Source organism: Styela clava, chromosome 5 (genome assembly GCF_964204865.1).
Source record: "Styela clava chromosome 5, kaStyClav1.hap1.2, whole genome shotgun sequence".
Taxonomy (NCBI): domain Eukaryota; kingdom Metazoa; phylum Chordata; class Ascidiacea; order Stolidobranchia; family Styelidae; genus Styela; species Styela clava.
Window position 1 is genome coordinate 14,362,334 of NC_135254.1, and position 17,651 is coordinate 14,379,984.

General features: G+C 33.3%; 2 protein-coding genes across 3 annotated transcripts; both read right to left on the reverse strand.

Moving 5' to 3' along the window:
* Positions 1-152: 152 nt before the first annotated feature.
* On the reverse strand, positions 153-17,273 carry LOC120344846 (DNA repair protein REV1-like). 2 transcript variants are annotated; one of them, XM_078113040.1, is made up of 21 exons: positions 13,180-17,273; positions 12,223-12,437; positions 11,810-11,921; positions 10,944-11,051; positions 10,426-10,514; positions 10,013-10,151; positions 9,309-9,401; positions 8,697-8,828; positions 7,924-8,138; positions 7,255-7,398; positions 6,736-6,872; positions 6,207-6,314; positions 5,484-5,646; positions 5,010-5,077; positions 4,052-4,176; positions 3,504-3,565; positions 2,647-2,819; positions 1,670-1,829; positions 1,230-1,511; positions 686-857; positions 153-450 (listed from the first exon to the last, which is right to left on the reverse strand). In XM_078113040.1, the coding sequence occupies exons 1-21, from the start codon at positions 13,533-13,535 to the stop codon at positions 222-224; spliced, it is 3,282 nt and encodes a 1,093-aa protein (XP_077969166.1). In that variant the 5' UTR covers positions 13,536-17,273; the 3' UTR covers positions 153-221. The 2 variants fall into 2 exon arrangements, with proteins under 2 accessions (XP_077969166.1, XP_077969165.1); XM_078113039.1 differs by having other exon boundaries at positions 5,010-5,080.
* On the reverse strand, positions 17,269-17,595 carry LOC120344844 (mitochondrial pyruvate carrier 2-like). Its single transcript, XM_039414160.2, has one exon. The coding sequence runs from the start codon at positions 17,593-17,595 to the stop codon at positions 17,269-17,271; it is 327 nt and encodes a 108-aa protein (XP_039270094.2).
* Positions 17,596-17,651: the final 56 nt, after the last annotated feature.

Here is a 17,651-nt window from a genome sequence, read left to right on the forward strand (position 1 = left end):
GATTAAACCATCCTATACCTTTCCTTTCCAGAATAATTTGAAAGCTCCAACCTGATTGACCAACATCAATTGTATTTACTGTTAAAAGATCATTCAGGTATATTGTTCTGAGCTAAGCTAAAAAAAGAAGTGATGCAGTACACACATACAAACACTATCAGAGATTATTTTCTCATTTATAATAAAAAAATTGCACCAATTTATAAATATAAATAATACATTCAGCACAGTGTCGGCAATCTCAATTCTCCCCCTCTATATGATTTTCTAATTTCATATTGAACTTCATCGCATGCTTTTTTGTATGCTTTCATCCATTCCAGTCTTGGTTCGGCGGCGGCATCATTCGAAAATGTTTTCATAATCACAGTCAGTCTTCTATGAAAACTTTGAAGAGTCAATTGAACTTTCTCCAAGTCTCTGGTATCAGTGGCAGTTCTGACGAGGAAACTGGATCAAAAGGAATTTCATTATATTCATGATACAGAAGGAAAAGCACTGCAATTCGATGGGCTTTTTAGAGAGATAGTGCTGATTAAAAATATATTCATATGGAATTCAAAACTAAGCAAAAAAATCAGGATTCAGGTTTTACTAGGAAAAAAATATTTCAGAGTACTGTTTGACATATTACAATTTACTTTTCACACAATTTTTAATCTGTAAATATCAGTAATTTCCTCACCTTATGAAATCATTAACATCACAATCTAATGGTCCTGTTTCTCCATATGAACGAATCCATTCTGTTAAAACTTGACGAATCTCTTGTATTTCGAAAGCACCACCTAAAACTGGTAAATGATTTTCAGTTTCCTCAGGCAACACTTCGATAGATTGGTGTTCTTTTTTTGTTTCTGAAAAAGACTTGAGTGAGCAAATAGGAAATTTCGACGAAACGCGAATAAAGAAAGATAAATTATATTGCTAAATATAGCTTTGCCATATGATTACTGTTCTGTGTCAGAAATAGTTAGCCAATTTATTGCATTCTAATGCATACATGTATTGCAAAAAGTTGAAACTAACTAGCCGTTATGTTAACCATCACCCAAATAGTTATCAATCTCCCAACATACAGTCATCTGCCATTGATTCCAAGCTGTGTCATCCATGGTATTAATAGTGTGTTTCTAACACATAGCACAATGACCATAACCATCATGCCAGTTACTACCGTAATAAATAAACAGAAAAGAATCAACAAAAAATTGCCAAACAACAAGCACCTGTAATTTCGTCCTCATCAGAGTCAGGAATCTCAATATAATTCTGTTCTTCTTGAATTGTCACGAGTCTCCTTTTCACTTTGGCAGCTGCAGGGGTATTTTTCCCCATTATGTTGTGCATTGGGGAAGTTTTAGGAGACTTTTTCATGAGATTACTCTTATTTGGACTGTATGTAACAGGAAACATATCTGTAATTAATTTGTTGGGACTGGTGTCTGAATTACGTACTTTCTGTGCAGATGGTTTTGAAGTACTTGTCTTTGTAATATTAGTTTTCACTCCTGAATAAAATAAAAAGCTTCTGTTAGGCTCGAGAAAAAATAGAAAAATGTAGTAGTCAATGCCAAATTTGAAACATTTAGGTCCGTGTGACCACCAAAACCTTACACGAAAAGATTCTGTCACGACACTTAAATTCCTATTTGATATAAAATCCTACCTTTTCGCCCCTTCACTATCCTGTGTTTTTGGGGTTGCTTTTTTACACCGCCTAACTTTCCACCCCCACAGAATAAAACATTGGGTGCTGGTGCTCCAGTAACAGGCATTTCAGAGACAACAGGCTCTACTGACGCATTGCTATCATTCGAATTTTCATTCTGAAGTAAAAATGCAATTCTGGCGGTTGACTTTTCAAATAGAGATGTCACCATCAAAAAGTGTGGATGAAAAATGTACTTGATTTATTCAGCCATATTTGCATTCAAGAGAAAAAATAAATGAAAGAACAAAAATTGGCTCGCTGGTTGGCACATATTGCCAAGCACTAAGAATACACTAGCCATCGGAGCTAAGTTTACCCTGCGCAATTAGCAGTTTGGGATTCTTTCAGGAATAATAATGGATTGCTGGTCTCCTCTTGTTGTAAGGTGGTTCAGGTAACTGGTCGGTCATGGCTTCCTCCACTATCAAGTCCATGCATCTGAAACAAGTAACTAGTTACCTATTCCCATACCCGATATGGATTGGCAACTGAATGATAGGCTGTGGTTCGCAATATGATTAGGCTATCTGATCGGCTTTCCTTCCCATGAAAATATGTCGCTCCAAAAGTATGGGTACCGATATGGAGGAAACTTATTTTGTTCATCTATTTTACATCAAGTTGTGTGAAAGGACTGGAACATATGAGCAGAAGGATATGGAGGGAACTTATACTGATATGGAGGGAACTTATTTTGTTCGTCTATTTTGCATCAAGTTGTGTGAAATGGACTGGAACACATACTACAGGAGTACCGAAAATCCTATCCTCACGATCTATATTAGTAAGAATGAACATTTTTGTAATAACCAGATCTCAATAGGGTATTTATCGAACTAAACAACCAAAAAGGGAACAGACATACTTAAACAATACAATGTTCAAGAACAAAGCTATTCCAAGGTTTGTTTGATTTGCATATACTAACTTACAATTAAAAAATTTCTTTCTAAAGCTTGACGCTGTTGCGCAAAATTATTTTCTACTTCCTTCCTGAGGTCGGGGGGTAGAGCTTCAAGGAAACTAGAGTTCAACTTCATTTCCTCATTCGAATCAAGAGCACTAGGTTCTGAAATAGGTGGTTGGTTTTGCTGAAGAAAATCACCTGAATAAAAGATAGTTGACAGTATAAGGACAAATTGTCGAAATTAACCCATATGTGCCCAACATCGCTACAACAGACACATAAAAAATTTTGACACTAAAAAATAGTATAGGTAGTATACATTATATTATGGAAGAAATTGATAGGTCCAGACTCAAGAGTTCTCAACCAGGGGGAAAACCTGTCTACATACAACTAAATTTTACTTTTGAAATTTGCCAAGGGGAGAATGATAAGATTAAAGGTTGATACCCACTGGTTCAGTAATATTACTTTCAATCTTGGCTGAGGTTGACCAAACGAGTGGTATCTCAGACATTATAGTGTAAAAATGGAATTATTGAAAAAAATGGAACTAATAACTGTTATGTTATAATTGCATTCAATTGCTATGCACTACATACAGATAGGTAATTACCTACCTAACTAAAGCCATGCCAGACATGGACTGGTAATCGGATAAGAGAACATGGTTCGCCATATGATTAGGTTGTCATATTGTCTTTATTTTCCCCGGGTTAAATATGTTAATCCTGTCCTATCCTAAAGCATGGTCTTCGATAACAGTATGGAAGGTACATACAAATAGCTCGAAAACCTCTTTGGTTTCGACACTAGACTCCATGCTCCGAGTGAACACCAGAGTAATATAGCAAGAAATTTATTAAATGAAAACAGGGATACCTGATGTCGAAGGCCTATTTTGGTTATCCATATTATCAGACTCGACATTTTTAATATCGGACCTGAAAATAATATAAATAAAAAATTTTGAAACTACGAAAAACACACATAAGCAGATTCCTGTATTATAAAAAAACAACACATAGATAATCAGGGCAAACTATCTACCTTTCAATATGGAAGAAAAATTGTTGTTAAATGTTAATATAGGAAACAATGGGGTGATAGCAAAAAATAATAATCAATAACCTTTGTAATTAACCCAGTAAAAACTTGAGGATCAGGCAGTGGTTTCTTTCACAAGAGCAAAACAAAATTTCGAAGATAAAATTGAATTGTCAAAACATCACTATATATAATTTATCATACATCATTCCCTTTACGATGAAATAAGTTATTTTGAATCGTTGAAAGCTGATATCCATGATGATGACTAATACTCAATGCATTTACTGGATAGAAATTTAGAATGACAATGAAATAACAGAAATGTAGTCAATAAAGTTAGCAAGGCTTGAATTAAAAAAATAAACAAAACATTTACGTACTTCCTCTTAATAAACTTTTTCAAAAATGCAGCTGATGTTGATTCTGAAGTTGATAAATTTGCAGAATCAGCAGATTGTAATTGTGTTATTTGAATACCAATGCCTCGCAGATCGGAAACATTCAGCTGCCATAGAAAATGAGCCATATTGAGTGATTATTGCCTTTCAGAATTTTATGTTGCACAGATCAACTGTAGAAGAATGACTCAATAGAATAGATTCATTGGAAGTTCAAAAGCTTCATGACTCTGTGCAAATGGAGACTCCAACTTCAGGGCTTCTACATGCCAAGTCTTGTCAGGTGCGCCACGTAATGGCTTGAAAAACTACTGCTTTGAAAAGTTTTTAGATGTACCAAATTTGAAATGTTGGCTTTCAAAGAAGAAATAGCAATGCGCATTACTGAATCGAAATATTTATCTGTTAAAAGATTCTGTGAATAAAAACGATGATTTGGGCTTACTTTAATATAAACGCGAGTTATTGGAATGTATCATAAATTCAATTACTTTTTACCAAACCATTCGCGCGCCATGTTAAATTCTATGTTGTGGCATATTGGGCACTCACGCGCCATGTTCAATTTTATGTCGTGGCATATTGGGCATACGTACCATGTGTTGTATACCCCTGGACTGAAAACCAGACGAGAGACTGTGGTTTGTTATATGAATAGGCTGACATATCGTCATTCATCCCTTGGGATAAATATGGATTGCTTACACTATTCCTATTTATCTCAAGGCCTAATCCAAAAATGTAACAAATTGGCTAGATTATATAGATAACATACAAGGAATCGCATATCAAAAAAATTCATAAATGAATAATGATAATTTACTTCAAATCAGAAGAAAGAGCTTCATTGAAAGCAAAATTGACAAAATTATGCCTAATTAAATATACATAAATATGTAAACCTCATAAGCAAACACAAAAGCATTTTTAAATCATTAACCTGCAATGAACTCAGTATTGACCATGCTGCTTCATTGATTGCCGCACAATCTTCTTCATATGGGTCACCTGTTATTTGTTCATGATTATTTCAAAGAGTCGAAATATACTAAACTGAAGTACTGTTAAGTAGAATGACATGAAATGTTTTGGTATTTTTTGTCACCAACTTTGTCCTGATAACAATATACCGGTACATTATCACAATGTGTTGTGTGTTCATGTTTAAATTTATTCAACTCGTGTTTTGTTATTCCTCCTTTAATAGCTATGATTAATTATTTATAGTTAGCTTTTTTTAGTTCACTTGGTCTCATTTTTTTCATCCATCATTTGGTTCTTATTCGCTGCTCAGTTTTATACTTGGTATTCAGCTAAAATTGAGTATATTAAAGTAAATAAGAGTAGTCTGTTTGTGCTGATCTATTGAGTTCCCCTTACCACATAAAACAGCCAAGAAGAAATTCCATGTTACCTCTGACATGCCTCAAGAGTATAGGAGAACTTCTAGACCATGAATCGCAAACACCATGACCACCAAATTTCACAGATTCCTGTGGTGCATCAGAACGTCGTACCATCAGTTTGAGAGTGATTCTACGCCCCCTCATTCCAGCAGATTTCAATCTATTTGTCACCTAAATACAGATTTAATAGAATTCATGAATTTATGTCCTAAGGCAAAAAAAAAGAAAATTGAAAGTGATGGATTCATATTAGGAAAATTAAACACGAAATAACATCCAGGAATAAAATTTTGATAAAAGAGTCACACATGATCTTGTGACCAGTACTTAGTAAATACCAATCATGGGGACCTGTTTTGAAATCATAATTGCTCAGGCTAGAGTTTCGAAGCCTCAGTATATTCAAACTGTGGCTCCAGGTCCGGTTTCATAGTCTTTGAAATTTTTTGGTTGACAACTGCCATGAAATATCAGCGCAATGAAGTTTTGTAAAAACAGGAAACTCTTCCCATAAGTAATGGTGTTAAATTTCTAATGCCTAACTATAGTTACAGATCTCGGATTCATTTTCCATGCCTACCATCCAGCACAAAGTCTAATAAATTGAGTAAACTATTGTATGCTAAATCAACAAAGAAATCTGTTCAAAAACATTGAATTCTCATGTGTATGAAGCTAGCTGTTGGACTGTTGTTAAAGAAGCTAAATTTATTTAGTGAAGAATTATGAACCTCTTGTGATAAATTATGAAGAAATGTTTTCGCTTCTTCATTCCCGGAAAGTCTAATTCCATAATTGACTTCAGCTGATACAGACTTTCTTTCCTTTTCAATTTGAACCTATATATTGAAAAAATAAATTTTCTATATCTTTGTATAAACATGACCAGAATCGAATTCAAGCTGGCCTGAGCTGTGTAGACAGAGTTTAGCATGTTTACACTTGAGCCTGTGTCAAATTTCAAACTCGCCAGAATTGGCATCCAAGGAATTCCCTAGCAGACTTTCAGAGGTGATAACTGAAAAAACATCCCACTAAAACTTAATAATCATTTTTTTTCAACTACGTTTTCTTAACAGTCTAGCAACGAAAGTTTGCATACACCAAAGGTTTTGTTATCAAAATTTTATTTTCTCAGACTTCAAAGTTGGAAAGTATTTGAGTTGAATTACTGAGAAATTTCAGTGAACATATACTACTGTTATATTACAGTTTAGATTGTGGACAATCATTTTTTAGTAGTGACCAAATTATTTATACTTCTTTCTTGTCGATTCCACAACTCATATCATGCAGTTTTTGTCCGGTTTTGCCACCAAATTCTTTTTGAAGATCAATTATTGGATGATTCTGTAAATCACCACATGTTGATAGACCCATGTCCTGAAGTCTTGAAGCTAAAAGGAACGAAGGGGTTAAAACAGGAGTGGGCAAGGTTTTGGGACCAGGGGCCAAAAAATTTTCTCACCTAGACTGGCGGGCCATGTAAGTGTGACTTAAAAAGTGACATTTTATGAACAATATTTACAGTGTTACAAAAGCAAAAGTGGAAAGCAGTAAGCTTCGTGCCAAAACTAAATTTAATTGCAATCTCAACCAATTCTTTGAGCTATTTTTGAGCCTAAACATCAAAATTTGGTTTTAGTTCGATCTTGGCCGCATCAGGCGGGCCAGATTGAAGTACCCAACGGGCCGGATTTGGCTCGCGTAGTTTGCCCATGTCAGGGTTAGAACAAAGAAAGCTGAGCTTTAAAGTTTATTTTGCTTCTATTTTGTTACCTGTAGATCTTCCTACACCAGGTAAATCCTTCACGGGCAAATTTTTCATAAATTCTTTTGCTTCACATTGGGTGACGACAAACTGCCCATCCGGTTTTGCTCGTCGAGTAGCCATCCTAGCTAATGCTATATTTGGTCCCACTCCTGAATTCAAAAGTACATTTAAGAATGACCAACTCAATATTGGATGATTCAACATTTGATAACTTTGTGCACAAATTCTAAGAAAACATCCCTGAATGGTATACCAGTATAAAACTAATATGTTGACTGTGAAATAAATGAGATTATACTATAGATGTCTTGTTTTATCAGTACTTTTCACACACGGCCTAGTAGATTAAGCGCCAAGCGTTTGGAATACACTAACCCAGGCACCTAATTATCCTGTTCAGTTTCGCAGGTCCATACCTGTGTGGGAAAATTATGTGAAAGAGGATTGCTGGATTCCTTAGGGTGGTTAAAGTAACCGCTGGTCAATTACAGCTTCCTTCACTGGACTGGTAACCGGATGAGGTAATGAGGTTCATCATATGATGACACAGTCTTATAGACTTTCCTCTCCCAGATTAAATAGGAAAAATTATACTTTTAGTGGAGAACTTGTTGAAGAAAAAAAAATTGAGTGAAAGTCTGAAAAATAGCTGCTGTAAAATTCTTATATAATACCTGTAGAAGCGTTACATTTTGTTGCTTCTTTCACATCGCTTCTAATGAAAGATGCAACTTTCAATGGTGTCAGTCCAGTTTCTCTGACAATTTTTGTAATATCAACAAGAGCTTCATCACAACTAACAGCTTCTATATGCCGAGTGTACGTGGCAAGTGTGCTATACAGTTGATCTGATGTACGCCGATATGACTCAAAATCATATGGAATCACTCTGAATTTGAGAATTGGTATTTTCAAAAATCAATTTGATATAAGAAGATGACAAATGAAAATAATAATCCCACAATGCATACTGGCACCTAAAATCCTATTTAACTACATTTAAGCTAAAAAAAACATGCTTGCCGTATGCATGATTACAAGCAAACTAAGTAACAGTGGACTAGCAGAAAATAAAAATATACATTTTTAAAATAATGCTCATTTGAAGCTTTTGCTCTGAACAAGGCGTGAAGAGGCTGTGAAGAGGTTGACTAGTATTTACGGAGCCCCACAATAAATTTATAAAAATATAAACAAAAAAACAACACATTGTTACTAAGAGATTGATGACCCTGAGTAAACTAAAATTACTCAATTTAATGACTCTGATGTATTTTCTGCTTTGTATTTAAAAACTGTTAAGTCTAGTGTTTTAACCACTAGGCCAGGGCCATCGAATCCACATATGACCTTTTAACACATGAAAGTTACATTCGAAATATTTGAGATCACAAAACTTGTTTGCAGAATCCCAGAATACCTAAATACTTTATTTTGCAAGGTGTACCTTAATTCTGGACAGAGTTGTTTAGCTTTACCCATGAACATTCCATTTTTCACACCAGCAGTGCGTGCTTCATAACTACAACTCGCAATTTCTGAGGAGGAGTAACCAGGGCCAAATGATGATGGAGGTACTCTGTAAAATGGAGCATTATTGAAATTGACAGTGCTGTGGGGTCGGAGATGTATTTTCGATCTCCCCAGAGACAGGTCAAAATTTTGAATCCCCAAGAGTCGGAATTGCAGACTTTCAACGGTGATAAAATAGTAAAATTACTTACCAAAACTCAAAAAGCATCAATTTTTTGTTTGTAAAGGGGTTCTTAATAACGTTTTAATAAAGGCTTGAATATGGCAAAGTCTTCATAATCAACAATTGATTTTCTCAGAGTTTGGAGCTGGACAAAATAAAAATTGATTACAACCCAAATTCAGAGTCAAAACTTTTCTTAACCAGGATTGAGAGATCCAAGCTGAATTTTTTTTTAATCTGGAGTCTGAGGTCGATTGTAAAATTCCTCCGACTCCACAGCCATAGTAAAAAATAGCATAGATGATTCATTCGTTCCGTTAGTTAGATCAGTTTGAATGAACATTATTAATTTGTAAATCTCACTTTGTTCGATCTGAAGATTCATCACTGCTAAATTGTCCAAATTTCTTTTCATAATATTCCTTTTCATACTCAGAATTCGTATCTGGTCGCTCACTGTAAAAAGAGAAATCAACAACTGTGAAATGAAATACAACTCTCAGTTAGTCTTCGTAATTTGAATTTTTACAAGAAATAATAAAACAAACTGATATTTTAAAACACTAATTTAACAAGCTTGTGTGTAGGATTATCTATTTTTCTGATATTCTGTAAATAACAACATTTCAATTATATTTTTACTCAGTAAGCGTTAGCCTAACTGTTTTGGTACAGCAGGATACCAATCTCTGATTCAAATCACCTGCCTATATATCACCCAGGGTGTAATAAATCGGGTAGGCAATGCCAAACTCAAAAAACCTGGTCAATAGTAAAATAGTAGCTCCTTACATATCTTGGACCTCCGTAAGTATGCGCACCAAGATGGCGCACAACCTGAACTCAGGTTGTGTACCAGATTAGGGTTCAGGTTAGGCGACATCTTGGTGCGCATACTTCAGGAGTACCCATACCTTTATTGTGAAGGGACTTGTTTGGAGAAAAGAGCATGAATAAGCGCCATAAATCTAGTAAGAAGCCAGATAATAATGTCATTATACGCCATATTATATGCCATTGCCCATTATACATACATTTGACATTTGAGATAAATTACATTGAGATACCTAGTGATTCCAGCACCAGTTGAGTGGGTAACTGCAACAGGCAATCCACGTAATTCGGGACGAGAGATGAGACCAACAGACACAAAGAAACAATCCATATCTATATGCATCACTACACGGTTAAAATTTGCACTGTTACCTGTTATCAGAATATACATAATAAAATTCAAATCTTGGATCTGTTGTAGTTTACATCATTTGAAATAGAATTCCAATGAAATTCATAATAAAAATTGTTTTCACATTTCCACATTTCATTCATTTTTCAGGTTCATAGCAAAATATAATAGGCACCAGTTATTAAATTTTGATTAAATCGAAAAATCAAAAATTTGTCACTAAAATTTCTGACATTAAAAAAATTTGACATAAAAGATCTAAATTATGCATTAGCATGAGAAAAGGTCACAAACCAATTGCTCCCTCAATTTTAGCCACTCCCAGCAGTTTTTCATAACCAGACAGTGGCAATTCTTTCAGTGATTCTTTAGTCTGAAGAGACCTGTGAAAATACATGTTTGAATCTGAAATCAAAACAGTATGATATATTATAGTTTGTATCAAAGTTGTTGGACATTCCATTAGGATAATTATTTTAAATGGAAGGATTTTTCAAAATTTGAAATACCTTACATTATACCATAATTTTAAATTTGACTGGCATAAATTATTTAATAAAAGAGTACTGATTCATTTTGGTATGTTTCTGTTTCTCCCTTAGGCATCTAGAAAGGAATCCTAATGACAGCACAAATGCATATACATGATACTACAACAAAAGTTTTACTGAGGAATGACAGCTCAGACAAATTTTGCATGTTGAAAATGGTCCTGAGATCCTGAGAAGTTAATTATTGTCTGCAAGGTAGCTGAGCTAACTATACCTATTATTAGAAATATATAGGTTTCAAAAAATTAAACTGTAACAAACCTCACATATTCAGTAAGCTCCATTTTCCATGTTGACAAAAAATGAAGTCGAGAATGAGAATAAAACTCGGATAAAAAATTGGAATCTGTTGTTGGGCAGATGGTTCGACTGAAATTTAATTTAAAATTATTAACTGCTTTGTCTTTTATGTTATTAAATTATACTAAAGCCAATTGCGCAAATATGTTTTTCAACTGTACAAGAACAATCTATACTTAAATAGTCAAAGTTCTGTGCTAATATAAGTAAAAAAAATTGAAGAAAGTGGCTGTGTTTAAAGAATAAAAGAGGGTTCGAAACAGCCATTTAACGTAATTCTGGTCCCCGATAAATTTTATGCAGGGCTGTGTCGGAGTTTGGCATTTTGCGCTGGAGTCCAATGGGAACTAGAATTGGATTTTCAATCTGCTCGACTCGAGGGTCGGAGATAAATTTTGAATTCTCAAGAGTCGGAATTTCATACTTTCAGTGATGATAAAAGACAAAATTTTCTTTAAAGAAACTTAAAAGGCACCAAGATTACTAAGCATTCTCGACTTTCCATTAAAGGTGGCTTGTATACACTGATGCTTTTGATTTTATCTGACTTGAAGCTGGAGTCTAAATTTATTATGATCAGGAGTCGGGTCAAATTTCACCCTAACCCAGAGTCGGGAGTCAATTTAAATTTTCCTCGAATCCACAGCCCCGGTAATATGAATTGAGTAGGTCAACTTTCATTTTATATAGTGAGTTACAATCGAAAAAGCATAACACCACCATTAGAATAAATCACTCATATAAACCTGAACATTATGTGTATTTTTATTGTTATTCCTCATTGCACAAAAAAGAGAATTGCATTTTAATGTGGCTAAGTAACAAACCCTCCAGACTTTGGTGTTATCGGAGCTTTATTTTCATCATTGGAAGACTCTCCGATCTTTGTTCTCTGCCCAGTGCCATCGATCAAAGTTTCGTTAGATTGTGTTTCGAATACTGTGTTAAAGAGAATCTTTGTCACTTAAGCAAGCTTGAAGCAATTTTAATTTTGGTTATAAAAGAGTACAGTAGAAACTTTGATCACACAAGTAGAATCATTCAATATTATATATGCTACATGAAATACAAAAGACAATTATTACTTTGGCAATTCTTTTAATATGCCGACTCAATGGGTCATATTGCCTGCTAAATTTTACAACAGGAAGCACTTGAAGAGACCAAAATATCCTTTACTTAAGATTGACCTCAATGTAAAATGTGGTGCATATACTTTTGTAACGAAAGAATAATCAACCTGATTCATTTGATGGTATTTTTTCCAAAATGCTGGTAATTCTATTCTGTAATCCATTGTCTAATGGAACAACTAGATATTTTTCAATAGGTAGAAGTTCCTTAGCTGCTAAACAATCTGTGATCCATTGTGGTTTGACAACTTTTTGATTCGGTTTTAATTCTTTCCTTTTTGCATGAGGTAGATTAGATGCAATAACATGTGTAGTTTTATACCTGGAAAATAAAGTCAAATAATGTTCAGTTATTAACATTATCAACTTACCATGATGCACAAAAATGACCTACATTCTAACTGTTGTTTTAATTCTTAGATGAATACAGACGAAAGGTCACAATTATTTTACTTGTTTTATGCAAAATGCAATCAGCAAGACAATAATTAAAACATACCGGTACATAGGGCAAGATTTTTAATTTAGAATCATGAAAATTTGTAAACTTGACCATACCTAAATTTTGATTTCAGTAATAACAGATTTTTTTATATTGATTTACAGGGCTGGAGAGCCAATGACGTTTTGTTGGAGGTCGAGCTTAGTGTACCATAATAGATAGAGCTCCCAAAAATTTGAGTGTGTCCAGCTCCTAACCATCTACCATAATTCCTTTTTCACATTTAAAATTTTCTAATATTTCATACAAATATTAAAATCTATCCCCTTGAGATTAATTTAATGAATTCAATTTCTAATATTAATTCAGAAGATTCAAGGTAAATTTGTACATTTGAGTTTATTTACGATTTACGCTAACGTTTCGTGGTAGTGATAATACCAAAAAACCCTAAATGACTACCCGGGACCCAGTCGTGAAGTTAAAAAAATGAAATGACTATTGTGATTTCAAACCAGCTCCCCAATCACAAAACAAAAAAATTTTGTTTTGAAAAATTTCTCACAATGACTTATACCTTTTTATCATTTATGAATAAAACATCGAAATACTGAAGAGTTACCTCGAATAGTACACATGAAATTTTCCTCCATGTTTTGACATGATTACTTTCAGTTCATCAACACTTGGTGTCGTCCAACCAGTGACATAAATTGAAACACCACGAAAAATTGATGACAATTGACGCCCTGCAATCGCATTCTCATCAAATTGTTGCTCCAGTTTACGATATTTTGCAACCATATAACCACCAATACTATCCCATTCTGATTCTGTAGTGTTGCCTGGCTTAATCCTAAATTCATTACGAGACATGGCTATCAAATCAGCGTTTATTTCAATCAAAGTAACGAATGTATACAACTGAATATAAAATACTGAAAAAAAAAAATATAAGCACAGTGCTTTTTGGCACATCACTAAAAAATCATCATCAAAAAGACCCAAAACCACTAAGGTAGCAAGTATGAACTAGGGCTGGCCTTAGGACACTTCTCCCGCAGATATCCATATTGTATATTGCTCTGCAGTAGTTAAGGTCGGCTCTGGTACCAACATAACATCAATTTGACATTAACATAATCGAATTCACGCTCATAAGATCACACTTTAATCAAATTAAGGAATAGCATCATATACCGGCAGTTGTGTTGTCTCACAACTCAATTATACATAAATTATGAATTTAGAAAGTATGATGCATTGTATGATGCATGCATTATACAGTCACTATAAATCAATTAAATTAAAACATGATTGCAATAAAAATGAAAGATTAGTTGAAACATGACAAAATGTATCATATGACAATTGATCAGCAATGATTGACGGCAAGTCGTAAGGCCCGTAACCCATAATAATTCAGAGCAATGATTATATAAATTAACTTATATGTAAAAAAAGTTGAGAACAGTGGTATTAGCCTAGACATTTTCTGAAAATAAACTATTTTGATAAATTTTACAGTTTCTCCAGTTCCAGTGCTTTGGGCATTGAGAGAATACACAATATCCCTAACAGATTATTCCAACAGAACACTAACAACAATTTCCGGAGAAGACTCAATTGATTTTAAATTTTCCATCTCCGATGTATTTAACAAACCATGAGATTCCTTCATATGTTCACCTAATTCTGATTCATGAGCAATATATACATCACAAAAAGGACAATGAAATGATATTTTGCTATTAGGTGAACATTCATTATTGTTATTTTCATGGGTGAACGTGATCCTCTTTTTATTATTTGTACCTGTTTTATTACCATGCTTGTTTCTCATATGCCTTCGTAAATTAGTTTTTCTATTTACTTTCAAATCACACAGCGGACATTGAAACGGTTTTGCACCAGAGTGTATAAGAAAATGGCGTTCTAAATCTGTCTTCAAATTGAATGTTTTTTCACATACACTGCAACGATAGTGTACTGTTTTTAAGCCGTTTGATGACAAACTAATATCTTTGAAAATAACCAAGGAATCTTTGCCTAACTCCATTGTCTCTTGTTTATGATTAAGAAGATTGTGCTCTCGGAATTCCTTTTTACGTTCAAATGTTATATCACATTCTTTGCATTCGAAGCCTTTGTTTTTCAATTTTTTATTTCTCACTTCATAATGTTTTTGCAGAAATTTTTTATGGCTATACATGCCAAATTCTGTATAATATTCATCTTTCTGCTTTTCAGTATGTTCCAACATATGACAAGCTAATTCAATAGTACTTGTAAACTTTTTTTCGCAGTCAACACATCGTAATATTTTCAATAGACCACTGCTTTTATCTTCTAAATTTTTACCAATAGTTTTATCCATGAAATATGAATTATCGAAAGACTACCAAGTACCAACTGATAAATATATTACACACATAAATATTTCGTCAAAGCTAGCCTAGTAACTGGAAGAAAACAAATTTCGAATAAATAGAATCATTTCAGCAAAAACAGCTTCTTCTCTTCATGCATTTAGTCTAATACAAATCTTAAACATGTCTTTGCTCATATTACATTACATGTATGTTTATTGAAAAACAATAATAGGCTACAGTAATAGAATACAGTAATACACACAGTATATGCATGAGAAAAATGAGACACTCTTCTACAATATTTCGACAGCCTCTGATATATATATATATATATATATATATATATATATATCGATATTATAAAACTTGTGTATCTTTAAAATGTTACAATAGAAATGACAACAAAAAGTTAATGTAGACACAAATAGAAGTATTGTCAGCATATTTGGATTACAAATATTAGAGTTGGTACATACCAGGAAACTTTATTTTCAAATCATATAATATTAAAAAATGATTTTTGATATCGTACTATCTACGGAGCGCACTTAATTCAGACTGGTGGCTAATTTCAAGACAAAAAAGGACAGTTTTTCAAACAATTTTCATACAAAATATTCATTGCGAAATTCCTGTTATTAGAAGATTTACAATACAGAATATTTGAGACTTGAATGAACTCGTCATCTGAATCAAATACAGATTTCAGAAAAAAAAAAGAGTTACAGTATATTGATAGTTGATATTGATGAGATTACTACTAATTCTTGCCCCAAAACAGTAATTAATTCAGTGAAAGATGCATATTTTGCCTCTCAATTAAAATATCACAAGTTTTTCGTGAGCACACCAGTCAGAATCAGGTTTAGCTAGTTAGTATTATTGCAGAAGCATGAATAACCAGTAGCGAAGAAAAAGGAGTTTTAGTAGTTCACAGATTTAGGGCAATATAAGCTTGGAACTTCTCCGACTATAACCCACAATGAGTAAAACAGTGACCACCAGATCAAAAACACTGGAACAGATTTTGCTCTGTATCAACATTTCAAAGGTGATAAACAGAGGGAGACATTTTAATGATTGTCTTCAATGACTGAGGAAATTCCAACTCATTGAGTACAAAAGAACTGTATCTCAGATGAAATGAGGACTCACGATCATTTTTATTTCAAGGTATTCTTGTACTTGTTTGTGAGCTTACTAAATTGAATTATTTTATTATAAAAAACAGTACAGGAATATCCAGAGCGTTGCTTAGAATGCCACTTATGATGATAGCGAAAAAAAATGATTTACATCCCAATTTTAAGGTTAAATTCTCTAACTATATAAAGTTTTTATATTGTCGTTGTCGACTAAAAATAACAAGGTAGTTGTTTTAACCCAGCAATGAATAATATGATAAGAATGCAAAAGACCTAAATAATTTTGCTACAAAATTTTGTATTAAACGAGTTTAATAAAACATTGTAAATAGTACCGGTATATAACATTTGTTGATAAAATAGCAGCTTAAATACAACAAACCTGACAAGAAATCAGGTTGAACTAAGATTTAAAATAATTTTTTCAAAATAAAGTTTTCTAATACCAAGTGTCATTTTTTTTTACAGTGTCTCTTTAGAAGTTTTGCTAGGAATATATAAATAAACATGGATAGAGATAATGTTAATTTCAAATTCCTATGTTGTAAAATATATACTTTTAAATTACTATTATAAAGGGCCCGAATAAAACACCAGTAAATATTCAATAAAAAAGCAAACTTTCAAAATTCCTATTAGCATGTGTACATAGCAGATAACTTTTAAACACACAAAACAAACAACCGGATTGCAGTTGCAGTCATGATAAACAGCAGACTTGACTGCTGCTTTTTAATCCGCCTCAGTATTATATTATACAATCCTCCTAAGAAAAAAATGATTCAAAGATTTGATTAAATGATGCCAAAAACAGAATACGTTCTCAAATATTCCTATTGGAATATGCTTTAACGTTACTGCATAGTCCTGAAGCATGACCTTCATAAATCATAATGCACAAATGTTCGGACAAATACGAATTTGATGTTTTTTTCACAGTTGAAGAAAGTGAATTGAATAGTATTACATGTTTTCTAATTTAATTAGTTTAAATTAATATGAATATTCTATTCAATATGGAACTTTTTCCAAATGATTATACACTGCGAATTTCAGATTTCAATTTGTAGAAATGCACAGAACTAAAGTTATCATAGCTGTATAACAAAACTGGTGGTATTGATAATTATTAACACATAATGCAAAAATATATAGGTGAGTATAAGGTTTTATATTCGTTTTGCTCCGACTAAATTACTCTTCCTTTACTGATTCATCTTGTTCTTTTAAGCTTTGTCTGTATTTTACAACTCTGTAAACTTGTGATGTACCAGTAATTCCGAGCCCGACATTTACAGAAAAAAGAAGCCAGTTCTTAGGAATAATAACCAATGAATATCTCGACCATATGAATCCTGTAGCCATTAATGAAACTGATTGGTTAAGACTTAGTTTATCTGGGGGCCTAAAATAGTCAGATAGTCCAGCGATAACGAGTGCCCATTTAAATCCTGGAGCCCAGAAATGTATTGTTTTTAATCCAGCAGGGTGGTTCCATCGTTCTTTCATTTTTGCAGACATTCTACTTTGCAGTCTGTTGTCCAGTCGAACCAATGCATGGCGTATACTCATATTTT

Bases quoted from the DNA above. Each gene is read 5' to 3' on its own strand.
- LOC120344846 (XM_078113039.1), bottom strand. From the start codon at position 13,535: ATGTGCCAAAAAGCACTGTGCTTATATTTTTTTTTTTCAGTATTTTAT. The intron at 10,515-10,943 runs GTTTGTTACAGT...GTATTTTCACAG, and splicing joins GAGCTTACTGAATATGTGAG to GTCTCTTCAGACTAAAGAAT. The intron at 6,315-6,735 runs GTATAAATAATT...TTCAATATATAG, and splicing joins GTGGAATCGACAAGAAAGAA to GTTCAAATTGAAAAGGAAAG.
- LOC120344844 (XM_039414160.2), bottom strand. From the start codon at position 17,595: ATGTCTGCAAAAATGAAAGAACGATGGAACCACCCTGCTGGATTAAAA.